The 13,813-nt window shown below is 45.0% G+C and overlaps 1 protein-coding gene across 6 annotated transcripts; it reads left to right on the forward strand.

Moving 5' to 3' along the window:
- Positions 1-671: 671 nt before the first annotated feature.
- On the forward strand, positions 672-9,601 carry C1H8orf76 (chromosome 1 C8orf76 homolog). 6 transcript variants are annotated; one of them, XM_063417012.1, is made up of 7 exons: positions 672-926; positions 1,593-1,688; positions 2,060-2,368; positions 4,070-4,213; positions 5,006-5,523; positions 8,095-8,227; positions 9,315-9,601. In XM_063417012.1, exons 1-7 carry the CDS (start codon positions 813-815, stop codon positions 9,489-9,491), a joined length of 1,491 nt encoding a protein of 496 aa, XP_063273082.1. In that variant the 5' UTR covers positions 672-812; the 3' UTR covers positions 9,492-9,601. The 6 variants fall into 6 exon arrangements, with proteins under 6 accessions (XP_063273082.1, XP_063273252.1, XP_063273418.1 ...); XM_063417348.1 differs by lacking the exon at positions 672-926 and adding an exon at positions 932-1,049; XM_063417269.1 differs by lacking the exon at positions 672-926 and adding an exon at positions 938-1,045 and having other exon boundaries at positions 1,978-2,368.
- Positions 9,602-13,813: the final 4,212 nt, after the last annotated feature.

Raw genomic sequence — 13,813 nt, forward strand, 5'->3', positions numbered from 1 at the left:
TAAGCACATAAAAAGAAAAAAAAAACCCTAACAAAAGCAAACCACGTGTTTTACATTTCCTTCCTAAAGAAGGAAACCTTTAAAATCATCTATAGAAGCACTGCTTTGGCCTCAAAAGATATTCTGGCATGGACAAGTTCATTAGTCCATTTTGGAGGCTAAGGAAGTACAAGGATGACTTTTCAGCTCACCTTCTCCAAAGCTGTGTGGTGATTAGATGGGACAAAATGGACCTTTCTGGATGGCCGGACTGGAGGAACAGCACAGCAGTTCCCTCAGAACACAGCACACCGTGCTCAGTAGCACCACCGGGCAGGGCAGGCGGCCGGGCACGCAGGGCTCTCAGTGAACGGCGGGGTGCCCGAGCTGTGACATCCTGAGGGAGCTCTGGGATCCCGCTTCGCTTTGTTGTGTCCCCGTCTCCCACAGCATAGTGTGGGGCACTCTGGGAAAGCCTGATGGGGAAAGCCTGAAATTTCACAGAAACACTGTTTTTTTAGGGTTGGAAGGGACCCCTGGAGATCGTCTAGTCCAACGCCCTGCCAAGGCAGGGTCACCTAGAGCAGGTTACACATCTTCTGCTTTAAGACAGAACTGAAACCAAATGGAAAAGTTACCAAAACACATTCCCACTCACCGTACGCACAATTACCAGGACGAGATGCTAACAGAGCACCTCCACAATTACGCAGTTAATTTATCAAGGCGCGGGTCTCCAGTTCAGCTCCGTACTGGAAGCACTTCCCTTTGGCTGAGCGCTGACCGAACTCCTCCCCCGGCGCGGAGCGGGGCCGGCGGCAGCGGCGGCGCAGATGGAGCCGGCGCTGGGCCCCGAGTTCGAGGATTCGCTGTTCGCGCCGAGCCGGGAGCGCCGGGAGGGCGGCGGGGCCGCGGCTCCGAGCGGCGCCAGACACTGCGAGCCCCGCGTGAGGAGCCGGGCGGAGGGAGGGCGGCGGGGACGGCTCTGGGTGTGCTCTGTGTGCTCCGTGTGTGTTCTATGTGCTCTGTGTGCCCGCAGCGATTCTGCGGCCCGTGACGGCTCTGGGTGGGTATGTTGTGTGTGCTCTGTGTATGCTGTGGGTATGTTCTGCGTGCCCCGTGTGCGTTCTTTGTGTGCTCTGTGTGCCTGCAGCGGTTCCGCGGCCCGTGATGGCTCTCGGTGTGCTCTGTGTGTTTTGTATGTGTTTTGTGTGTGTTTTGTGTGTGTTCTGTGTGTGCTCTGCGTGCTCTCTGTGTGCTCTGTGTGGCCGTAGCGGTTCCGCGGCCCGTGACGGCTCTCGGTGTGCTCTGTGTGTTCTCTGTGTGTTCTCTGTGTGTTCTATGTGTGCTCTGCGTGCTCTCTGTGTGCTCTGTGTGTTTTGTGTGTGCTCTGCGTGCTCTCTGTGTGCTCTGTGTGGCCGCAGCGGTTCCGCGGCCCTTCACGGCTCTCGGTGTGCTCTGTGTGTTTTGTATGTGTTTTGTGTGTGTTTTGTGTGTGCTCTGTGTGCTTTCTGTGTGCTCTGTGTGTTTTGTGTGTGCTCTGTGTGTGCGCTGTGTGCCCGCAGCGGTTCCGCGGCCCTTCACGGCTCTCCGTGTGCTCCGTGTGCCCACAGTGGTTCCACAGCGCGGCTGACGGCGGGGAAGGCTCCGACGGGCTCACGAGCAGCAAGTTCCGGGCGGACTGGGCGTTCCGGCAGCGGCACTTCGAGGTATTTCCAGGGCGCTCGCAGGGGCCGGGGAAATGCGGGCACGCAGGCTGGGGCGGTCCTGCAGCCCCCGATGTGCTGCGCCAGGGTGAACGGACATTATGGACCGCGGCCCGCGGGTCTGGCGGCCGTGCCGCGGTAAATCCCGCTCCTGGTCCGTGCTGAACGCCAGGCAGGGCCAGGCAAGGCCGGGCCGCGGAGGAGATCGGTGTCCTGCCGCGATCCAGCCGGGAGTTAGCCTGGAGCAAAGCGGGCAGGAACGCGGCGCTGCCCCGGAACTGATCCCCCGCAGGGATTACCGCATCGCAGCCGCGGCAGAGCGGGTGTCTGTGGCCCGGGAGGTCTGGCCGGAGTTTGGCAAGTGGGTTTCTCAGCGCCTGGGGACGGTGCCGTGTCGCACAGAGGCTGTCACATCGCCGGCACCACGTGGCTGCGGGTCACCTTTCTCAGAGCTCCCCCCGCTGTCCGATGAAAGCTGTAGTGGCCGTCAGGCTCCTGCCTCTGCAGGACTTGTGCCAGGGCTCTGCCGCCTCCGCTCGCTCCGGTTGTACCTTTGCCTGCGTGAGTGTTGCCCGTGTCTGTTCTGCCCGCCGTGGTCCCAGGCCTCTGCTCACTGTGTACGTCCTGAGCCGCATTCCTCATCAGCGATGCTCTCCTGCCTTTTGCAGTCCCAGTTGCAGCACGTAGTCTTTCGTTACCTCGTTTCCTTGTTGAAATCAGCATCTCCAGGCCTTGTTTCAGGTGTAGCTTCTTCTTCCAGCCTGGTTTGCATAACAGGCTCCCTGATTTCAAAGCTCTCCAGCTGACTTCTGATTCTACTCCTTTTGCCTTGCCTGTTGGATTTGTAGAGGTTTTTGTACCTCAGCTGGCACTGATCCTAATGTTATTCCAGCACCACCGCAACCCTGTGTGTACCTGACAGATATTTTCTAGTCTCAGCTGAGATGCCCTGAAGGGATTCATAAAAGGGTGCAGATAGCAGAGCTGCCTCAGGCTGTGGTCAGACCTAGCTGCTGACCCCCAGGAAAAGCAGATTTCTCCTTGCTGTGCTTCCCAATTGGAGAAAAAACCATCACCTCACATCTGCTAAATAAAACAGACCATTGCTTCCTAACTCTTTTGTGTTGCAGTGATTCATGTTAGAAATGTTTTGAGTTTTATTACTAACCTAGATCACTGGTGGAACAAGAACCATCGCTTGATTGCACATAAAATAACCAACTTGGAAGCACTGACCTTAGAAAGGGAGATGGAAATATGTAAATAGGGGTAATAATCTCGTCTCTCACTGTCAGTTTTTTATTTCTGGATAGGCCACTTGATAGGAAATGTCAAGAACAACAGTGATCTAAGCTGTGCCCGTTTTCAGGATAGAGATGACTGTAGAATCTGCTTGGGATTCATCATGCCTGGACCTTGCCAGGTCATATCCCTTTGTCTCATAACAAGGCAAACAGGGTTGTCCTCACCCCTCTGATCCATTTTCACCAGTGGCTGCTGCATGCACTGGGCAGAGGGGAGCTCCCTCTTTTGCTTAAGAACAAATGGGAGCTCAGCATCAGGAAAGAAAAATATTTCAGCCATTTTGCTAGGAAGCATTTCGGGTGTGTCTCCTAGAAGCTTTTTCTGTTAGAGCCATTTAAGTTAGCAAGGAATAATTAAATACTCATTTTGAGAGATGGGAGAATGAGCACTGCTCTTTAGTCTTCTCTCTGAGCATTTACACAAAGGGAGAGAAATCAAGATTCCAGACTTAGCTTCACTGAATACTTAATTTAATGTATTTAAATGTTAATTGGAGTCCTGGTGAGTGCCCTGAGCATTAAGCTGCAAAAGTATTGCTCATTCTTGCCTTTTTCCTTAGCCCAATTAATATTTATTTCAAGTACATTAAAACCAGCAACAGGAACAATAGAGATTCACCTTCCTTGTGGTATTCTCTGACTTACTGATGATTTGAGGTTCAAACCTTCCCACGGAGAATGTCAGGGTTTTGAAACAAGGTGCCACAGATTTAGGATGAGCACTCAGATCACTGAGCTGCGGGGAAAGATGCCTTGTGTCACATATTACCCAGGTCAGGAGATGATCCCTTCTGAATCCAGCGTGGTGGGACAGAGGTGGACAGATGTGTGGTGAATCCTGCTTGGGCCTAAACACGAGTTAGGATTGAGGCTGCTCATCACCTCCAGACTCCGCTGTGCAGTACTGGGGCCTCGTCTCTTGCTCACACAGGTGGTAGCTGAGTCTGGAGAAATGCAAATGTGGACTTCGGGTTCTGAATTCCCTTTGTGACTGTAGTAGTGAAGAAAATGTGCTGTCAGGCTTGCTTTTAAATGCAAATTTCCCTGTTTTCTTGGCGTTTCTTCCTGTGACACTCCTAGAAAGCCCTGTGTGAATACTCAGAGTGCCTGCTGCTCTTACCTGCCAGCAACATTGCAATGAGAAGGGATGTCCAGGAGGGCCAGGCTCGATGTTTATCTCGCCTGGGAAGGCACAAGGAGGCTCTGGATATTGCAGAAAAAATGGTAAATAATGCAGTCTTTCTTTTTGACTTCGAACATGAAAACATTGCCAGTCATTCTTTTATACAGACCATTTTCTGGAAAAACAATTTTCATGTGTATAATCCTTCAGGATGTTCAGTGCTCAGAGTATTTGGTAAACAGAGGGTAACTGTCACTGCCGATATAATCACTCTTTAGAAACTGGAACACCCTGTACCACAATGAGCTCCCTGTGCAGGGAAACTGGTAGTCCTGGAAGGGACTAAATATCATGCTCTGCCAGGCAGAATTAATGCAATGTAATAGGAATTATAAGAAAGGGAATAAATGAGTGCTTAAATCTTTCCACTATACAAGTGACAGTTCAAAACTCTCTTTTATTTCCATATACTTGCTGCCAAACTGTCACCAAGAAGAGTATCTAGACACAAATTGAGCTTTTTCCCATAAAGGAGAAAGTGCAGAGGCTCTGAAGTCTGCTAGAATATTATTGATGCTTTTTATTTTATATAAAAGGTATTTATGCTGCAAAGAAAGGCAGCTGTAGAACACTCTTAAGGCAAATAAACAAATGGCAGCATTTAGGACCCTCCTGCCTCTCAGACTGGGACACGGCAGCTAGAGGGAATGCTGTCAGCTTGATTGTGCAAGATCTGTATCCCATTGTATCATGTTAATTTAAGAGAATCATTTTGTACAGTTTAAAAATTACCTTGTGATATTGGTATGTCATTATTTAGGGAGACATTTTCTTAGGCTCTGAAGGATGGTTCTGTTCTACTCCTGGTTTAATCTGTTATCTTTTGTTTCTAGAGAAACAGCGCTACTAACACAGATCACTTAACGACAGTTCTCAACCTGCAGTTTTCCATTTACCAGGATCTGGAAAATGTAGAAAAAAAGATGATGTGTCTGCAGCAACTGATCTGCTTGCATCCTTTCAATCCCTGGTTCTGGAAGTTACTTGCTGAAGCTTATATGAGCCTTTTCCAGAGTTTGGCTCCATTGGTCATTCCAGAAGCAAATCTAAATCAGTCTGAAGAGGTTTGTGTAAGCAATAGCAGTTTCAAAACATCGACTGGCAGAGAGAAGAATTTGCAGCCTCGCAGATCAGATGGCCAGAAAGACAGCCCTTGGTTCAGCCTGGCAGCAGGAACAAAGGGGGAGAATGCAGTGACTTGTCCCAGCAGCCAAGTGGTGACAGAACACCTCTGCACTTCAGGAGAACTGGAATGGACAGACAAAGAAAAGTGTGCAGACTCCAAGTCCTGGAAGCAGAACATGTTAAAGAAAGTTGGGATAAAAGCATGTGCCTCATTTATTAGAGCAAGGTAACTGTGTATTCTTAGAATAATGTTCTCTCAGCCAAGACAAATGTAAAGCATATTTTTCTCAGTTGTTGTTTTTGATGTGCATTTTAAATGTTTGTTTTCAGTTTGCATTTTCAATTTAAATGTTTGTTTCAGAGTTAGCAACACTAACTGAGAAGCACCCTCCTGTTGCTTCAGATCTAAAAAGCAAAATCTTAGTGTGGTGGCTGTGAAGAATCTGAGAGGAAAGAGTAAACCAGTGTCATGCACAGTTGAGAAGTAAAGAGGTTTTAATGAGCTTACAATGTGAATATTTTCAAGTAATTATATACAAAAGGGTCTGTTCTTCAACAAATGCTCCTGCTAGACCATTGCTGTTCCCTGGTCTGGTATTAAAGATGCAGTAGCAGAAGTGCCCCAAAGGGAAGGCATAGCCAGTCTTCCTTCTGCGAGTCTCTGCCACCTGTCTTATTTGCTTGAAGCCTCATGCTTGAGTGAAAATGTATTTTATAATAATACCCCAATCTGCATAATGGATGAGGCTGGGAAATGAACTCTGTGACAACTGATTGACAGGGCTGCATTAAAATGTTCTTTCCTTTTCTTTTCCCTCTTCCTAAAACTCTTGCATACAGCAAAAAATCCCCAAAACATAATCTTTCAAAGAGATAATTAGGAACTGGTTTTGTTAAAATAATCTTGGATGGTTTTTCCCCCTTTTGCCTCTCAGTGAGGTATCAGACATTGAATGTTTTTAAAGGCATCTTATGAATGTCCAGAAATGGTACAGAGAACACTTTATAACTGCCCTGCTGGGGCAAGATTTAAGGAATGAAAAAAGCCCATATAGTAGCTTTTACCTGTACTCAGACTAAGAGTTGAAGCCTTTAATTGCTACTCGGAAAAAGTTCATTGATTTAGTAGTGATATTGAATATTGAAGGTACATTTATATTAATAATTTGTGTTCCTTGTATATGGTTCAGAACTGAGACAGCTCTAACTGATGGCATTTCCTTGCTTGGCTGCAGTTTCACAGAGTGTTACTGGGGTTTATATTTGCAGATACATTTGTCTGGGATAAGCTTCTCCCCTGCCCAAGGCTTATGCAGGTTGTCTAATATTTTCAGGTCTGTTGGATTTTACAGGGGATGTAGATGTTGTATAAAAATATGTGCAGGATAAGTTGCACCTGGAAAAGGGATGTTAGTATTGCTTTTTTGTAGGAAATAAAGTTCTCTGTCAATGCATCATGAATAATTGACTCTCATAATTTTGAAAAAAATGGGAGTATTTTTTTGTTTAATTTTCATTGAAATTTCATTTTTTTTATACTATGTTGGTGCAAATTTTGAAACAAAAGTACTTTGTAAATTAAAAATACTTTCCATTTTTACTTGGAACCAAAAAAACCATCTGTAGATTCAGTGAAGTTTTAACTGAGAAATTCAGATTTGTACATTTTGATGTTTATAGTGTTCAAATGAAAGTTTTCATCTCAGATCTTGAGTCTTTTCCTTAAAAATGCACACCATTATTATAACACCAGCTTCACTTAACTTCAGTAAATGGGATAAAAATGTTTGTCATTTTTCTTTTTGCATAAAACTTGAATTAAACATATTTTCAGTAACAACACTGCTAAATTCTAATGGTCCCTTGGTTAAATATTGTAGAATGATAGAGTTCCAGGTTGCAAGGGACCTCAAGGGTCATCCTTTCTTGGCAAAAGCATGATCTAGGCAAGATGGCCCAGCACCCAGTCTAGCCAAATCTTAAAAATGTCCAACACTGGGAAATCCACAACTTTCTTGAGGAGATTATTCCAGTGACTGATCCAGCTGGAATCTCCCAAGATTTAACATTATATCTATTGTCCTTGATCTTTTTCACTGAGTTCACAGGAGATTGTGCAGTATCTTTCTGTGTTCCTAGGAGTGTAGAATAAGCGTAATACTGTTAATCTGACAGTGGATTTGAGACAGATGTATACAGATACCTGGATATGTCTTCCCTGTTTCACAGTCCTTGTGTGAGGAGGACTCTGGGAACTGCCACTGTTCAGTGTGCAACCTTCACCAGTTCATGGTTGTGACTTCTGGGGCACTGCCTGGAACATAAAACTGGTGAACACTTTTAGAAAATAATCCAGGGCTGGCCTGTGTGGGGAGGATGTTTGATATTTGTCCAAAGCCTCACATTTGTAGCCTTTCAGGTTCCATAGGCAAAAATGTGCTGCTGTTTTGTTAGGCACAGTAAGGACATGGGACACCTGATGACTCCAGGTCTGAGCCTCACTTTTGAGTGGTGTCATGAATATGGAAACAAAAATGTTTGCACAGAGCAACCAGAGCTAGTGGCATATTGCTTTTCAGAAGTGCTTCTCAGTAGTTCTATAGTACATATACACAGTATCCATGGTAGATTGATACACATGTATTGACTTCTTTGCAGTAGGCAAAAGTCAGGAAGAAGAGCTGTTTTAAAGTATTCATTGTGTTAATCAATGTATTAAACATTTTGGTTGTTTTTAGGTCTGCTGACTGACTCTTTTTCCAGCTGTGCCAATTTTTAACTGCCTTTCTCATTCCAGGCTTTTACTTCAGCTTACCCAGTCACAACAGTTGTCCTTTGTGCTAGAGAATAACAGAAAAGGTCAAAAAGAAATTGATGACAAAGTGGCTCTGCTTGGTTTTGATGAAAACTCCTTGCTGTTGATGACCAAAGTAAGAGGATGTTTCATTGTGTGCAGGGTCTCAGTTCTCTGTGGGGACTGGCTGTCCTCAAAGCATGCCACTCCCCTGAGCTAATTAACTGTGCCAGGAAGTACGGGAAATGAATGAGCTGGGGCAGGGTGTTATCTGGAACTGCGGGTGCCTGTGGAGCCCTGGCTGCGTCACACAGGTGGATCTCTGCTCTGCTGAGCTTCTCCTTTCAGGAATGTGCAGCGTTGTTCAGTTTCTCACTGGACTTGTATTTGCAGATGCATCAGCACCGTGCATTTCCTGGGATGTACATTTTATCTCAGGAGTTTTAGATGCCCCAAAGTGAATCACTAGTTTGAAATGGAAGTGAAGATTACTTTGATGGCCACAGCAGTATTAAACACTTGCATAAAAAGTATTAAATATTTCCAGAAAAAGCCAGAGACTTTCTTTTGCATTCTTTGTTTTGTTTAATGTACTGGGTTCTAGTTTAAAAAAAATAACAGAGGAGAGCAATATTGCATTTAATCTCTTCATAGAGATGGGACATCTTTAGTGCTATTTAAAGAGTTTCTGACTTTTATCATAAGGATCAAAATGAAGCCAGTGAGATTCTAACTTTGCTGTCAGCACTACAGCTTTAAGTTGGTGACAGCCAAGCCCCTGCTGGGCTGCAGGCAGTCGGAGGGGTGGCATCCATGAGCAGGCAGCAGCACACAGGGTTGGGAAAGGGTGGGAAAAGAGACTTCTCTCCTTGCTTCCCTTGCTCGGACATGCCCAGGAGGAGCTCAGTGTTGATGCTGATGCAAGGTGATCACTGAATGCAGAGCTGGTGTTGGCATTTCTGCTGGTATCCCGAGTGAAACTCCCCTGTGCCAGTGCAGCCAGAAGCTGGAGGGGTTGTGCAGTGCTCAGCTTTGTTCTCAGCTCTCCCTGAATGTAGAATGCCAAGCAGGCAACTTCATCATGGCTTGGAAATTTTTCCAGGATGGCGTGTGGTTCATGTGAAAAGGGCTGTGCCTATAAAGATCTGTTACTAATGCCATGTCTGATGGGTTTTTTTGCCAAGCTATTTTCTTGATTCTCTTCTTTCTTACTCTTTTTGCAGGCAATGGGGCAGGATCTTATACCAGAAAAACTAAAAGAGGAGTTTCAGGGTGAGGTAAAATGCATAGGCCCTTCAGCATTGTCATCACTGGTAACTGCTTCAGTCAGGGAATTTGAAATCAAATGGTTTGATAATCTCCAAGATGATTTGTGTCACTTTGACAGACAATTTTATTGAGATATGTATCTCCCACCTTCAGTAACATAGATGTTTTGTTGTATTTATTCTTGTATCTCCAAGTGATTATGGCATGTTACATGCAATAAAGTTTATATTACATTTTTAAAGATTTTTTATTGTATTTCTTTTAAGAATAGATACAAATCTCTGTATTTAACCTCTTAACTTTGCATCCTTTTCTTCGTTCACTGATTTGTTTGTATTAAAAATTACAAGGAACACAGTGTAAAATCAAGCTTTCAGCTTTCAGAGGTAGGCCTTCCAACATAATCCTCACCAATTTGTGCTTGAAGTGCCTGTGGGAGTTTTTTGAGGCCTGCAATGCTGGTGGGATGGAAGCTTCCTTTCTGATGTCCAATTTGAAACTTTCTTGGTATCAAATTTGATGTTGTTGCATTTAGAGCCATGGAATTAGCCATTTTCTTAAGTAATTCCTTAAATATTTCTTGATTAACATTACAGTGATTTCCTGTTCAGAGATGGATAGCTAGAAATCTCAAATATATTTCTGCTGAGAAATTGTCAATGACATTAATTCCATATCTTTTAGGAAGGAAATCTAAGTAATAAATACCTAACTTAAAACTAGGAGATTTTCTCTTTTTTAAGCCAGGTGTTTGTTGCAGGCATGGAAAAGCTATAGTCTTGTGTTCAGTGTGCTTACATGAGAAGGAGAAAAACTGACAAGGTTGTTTATATGTACTGAAGAATGTTTAGTCAGATCGTATCCTTTGGAAAACCTGCAAGGAAGATCTTGGCTGTGAAAACTGGCAGTATTGTTTCTGCCCCATCCAGCTCCTTCTGTTGTGCTTTTACTTGGTAGTGACAATGCTTTGCTTTCCTTTCTCAAGCACTGTGAGCTCTGAGCATCTAGAAGAGGGCAAAGATCCTCCTGTAGTTTCTTTCACTTGAAATAGTTTACATTTCAGACATACATGGTGTGCTCTTCCCTCATCTTCTAAACTGGGAGACTTAATTATTCTGCAGCTTTCTGTAAAAGTGTTCTATAATGGATGTAGTTTAGAAGTCTCTTAGACACTTTGCTGTCCCTTTTCTTCATGTGTTCCTGTGTTTTCTTTCTGGAGTACTAAAGAGTGCCAAAACCCTAAATAATTCACAAATGATTCACAATGATTCACCATGTGTGAATTGAATTTTAGATGAATTTTACAGCTTTAAGATACTGATTAGGGAACCTATCACAAATCATAGACTGGTTTGGATTGGAAGGGACATTAAAGATCATCTAGTTCCAACCCCACTGCCACAGGCAGAAACACGTTCCACTAGACCTCTCTGGGCATCCTGTTCTAGTCTCTCACCATTCTCACAGCAAAGAATTTCTTCCTAACATCTAATCTAAATCTGCCTTCTTTAAGTTTGAATCCGTTCCCCCTTGCTCTGTGACTACAGGTGCTTGTAAAAGTCCCTCTCCAGCTCTCTTGTACCCTCCTTTATGTACTGGAAAGCCCCAATGAGAGCTCCCCAGAGCCTTCTCTAGGCTGCAGAGCACCACTTCTCTCAGCCTTTCCTCATAGGAGAGGTGCTCCATCCCTCTGAACATCTTTGTGGCTTCCTCTGGACTCACTCCAACAGGGCCATGTCGTTCCTGTGCTGGGAACCCCAGAGCAGGGTGCAGTGCTGCAGGAGGGGTCTCACTGCACAGCAGAGGGGCAGGGTCCCCTCCCTCCCTGCTGCCCACCAGGCTTTGGATGCAGCCCAGGGTTTGGCTTTGTGGGCTGCAGGTACCCGTGGCTGGGTCACGTCCAGCCTCTCATCCAGCAGCACCCCCGAGTCTCAGCAGGGCTGCTCTGTCTCTTCATCCCCAGCCTGGATTGATAGCAGGGGTTACCCCGACCCAGGTGCAGCATTTTGCACTTGGGCTTGTTAAAGCTCATGAGATGCTTGAGCTTTTCCAGGTCCCCCTGGATGGCATCCTGTCCTCCAGGTGTTTCAGCTGCACCACTCATCTTGGTGTCATCTGCAGACTTGCTGAGGATCCCTTCCTCTGTGTGACTGACAAAGAGATTGAACCCTTGGTGTGGCTTAGCCCTCTGCTAAGTTGACTGAAACCTCTCCAGAAAAATGGAATACTGCCTTCAGCCATGCCAAATTACTTCTGATAATTTGGTGAGTTAATGCGATTAAACCACATCCTGGTCAGCTGTTGCAAAAGACGATGACTTGGCAAGTATCCTTGGGTGAGCATTAGTGCACTCATAATGCACCAGAGAAGATTTGGTTTAGTCATGTGTGTGCTTTGCTAGGTGGAAACTTCTGTGTGTGTTTGTGCAGCGCTGCAGTCAGGTAGCAATGAAGCCTGCTTGAAGGGCTGGGGGTGCTTTTAAGACTAAGAAGTGTCGTAATCCTTCAGAAGAGACTGTCCACAACGTGTTGTAAATTAATTACATTGTTGGCATCAATAGGAGGATCTTAACAGCAAAGACAGCAAATGTGGAAAGCTTAATGCTAAATATGTCAGCAAAAATTGGAACACGGACATCTCCCACTTTCGTCTTAAACTGAAGGTCATGAGTAGCCACATAAAAAGGCTGTAATTTGTTTTGTCTCAGCTGTTAGGACATCAGAACACAGCTTTTGTGGCACCAGACATTTAATGGAAACCCACCAAATTATTTGGCTTCACAAATAGCATTGGAACTGTTTTAGCAGCAAATTAAATACTTGCCAAACTTTGTCATTTTGCGACTGAGATGTCCAAAATACACAGCAGCTAGCCAAGGTGATCTGGAAATTTTTTGTTGTCTGTGCAGATAGTTTGACTTGACATTGTCTCTTAAGCTGGGAACACAAAGGTTAACTCCCCACTGGCTCCAGGAGTTAAAGACTAAGTGGTAGCTCTTAAGAACATATTATGTTCTAAAACATAATAAAACAAAAATGTTGGTTTTAACTACCGAGAAGAAAAGACTAATGCTTTTCTGAATATGTTACTGTTCCAGATAACCAGCATTAATTGCACTGGGGCTATAAAATGTCCCTTTGTCCTATTTTTGCCTGGCTATCTCTCATCTCAGCTACTTTGGTTCCTCCTTTTTTGGCCTGCTTCTCCCTTTTTTGTGCCTCTTCTAACTCTAGTTTTTTGTTTCTGATCATGTCTCAAGAGGGGCTTTGCATTTCCCTTTTGCATTGAATGCTTCATTGTTGCTTCTACATTTTGCATAATTTTACATCTGCCTGTAATATATTTCTTCATGATTTGGCTTTTATTATATTATTGTTAGTATTAGTACATACATCAGTACTCCATTTGGAGTTAAACAGCAAATTTTAGTATTGCAAATTGCAAGTGGGAACCCACTAACAGTTACTGAGGTTTGATTTTGTTATTTTAACACTGGCTTGTGGTACAGGTGCTTTGGGAAGGACCCTCTGCTGCTGGTTCTGATGCTCCTGAAATGATTGCTGGCTACAAACACCATTATGTGTCTTGCTACTGAGTGTTTGAATGCTGCTGGCTGTGAGGTGAGGGAATGTGTTAGCGCTGTAATTAGTAACGTTAACACAATTTTCATCACAGAATCATCGAATGCTTTGGGTTGGAAAGGAACTTCCAAGGTCATCCAGTTCCAACCTTTCTGCTTGGGGAGTTGGCAGGGAACTTTTCACTCAACCAGGTTGCTCAAAGCCCCGTCCAACCTGATCTTAAACACTGCCAGTGATGGGGTGTCCATAACTTCTCTGGGCAATCTGTTCCAGTGCCTCACCACCCTAATCATGAAAAGATTTTTCCTTGTGTCCAGTCTCAATCTACCCTCTTTCAATTTAAAACCTGTTTTCACTGGCAACCTCTCCTCTTATGCAACCTCTCCTCTCATTCTTCTTGAGTCAATGGCTCTCAAGGCAGGGACTGGGGAAGCAAAGTCCCTCCTACCATAAAAGATCAGGGTTGAGAGCACCCAAGGAACCTGAACATACCTAAGTCTGTGGGACCTGGTGAGACATGTCCTAGAGTCCTGAGAGAATTTGCTGGTGTAGTTGCCAAGCCATTCTCCGTGATACTTGAAGTCACAGATGTCAGATGAAGTCCCAGGTGACTGGAGCAGCCTGTGGAAGAAACAATCAGTGAAATGCTCCCAGGTTCACAGGCAGCAAGCACAGGGAATGTCCTCCAGCACAGGCTCTGGGTGCCTCCAGTGTGAGCAGCAATTGCCAGTGGGATCTGCTGGGAGTTGTATGTCCAGGCACCAGGATGCACATTCCAAACCCCCTTAATGGGCAGCACTTGCTCACAGGACACCAGAAAGACCTGCAGGGCTAGTTCTGCCTGGGGAAGGGACATGGAGACACTCTGAAAA

The sequence above is a fragment of the Prinia subflava genome, chromosome 1 (assembly GCF_021018805.1).
Source record: "Prinia subflava isolate CZ2003 ecotype Zambia chromosome 1, Cam_Psub_1.2, whole genome shotgun sequence".
NCBI classification, from domain to species: Eukaryota; Metazoa; Chordata; class Aves; order Passeriformes; family Cisticolidae; genus Prinia; species Prinia subflava.

Excerpts from the sequence above, each read along its gene's own strand:
- C1H8orf76 (XM_063416930.1), top strand. The coding sequence starts at position 1,787 with ATGGACCGCGGCCCGCGGGTCTGGCGGCCGTGCCGCGGTAAATCCCGC. Across the intron at positions 2,369-4,069 it reads TGCAGTCCCAGTTGCAGCAC|AAAGCCCTGTGTGAATACTC; the intron begins GTAGTCTTTCGT and ends TGACACTCCTAG. Across the intron at positions 4,214-5,005 it reads TGGATATTGCAGAAAAAATG|AGAAACAGCGCTACTAACAC; the intron begins GTAAATAATGCA and ends TTTTGTTTCTAG.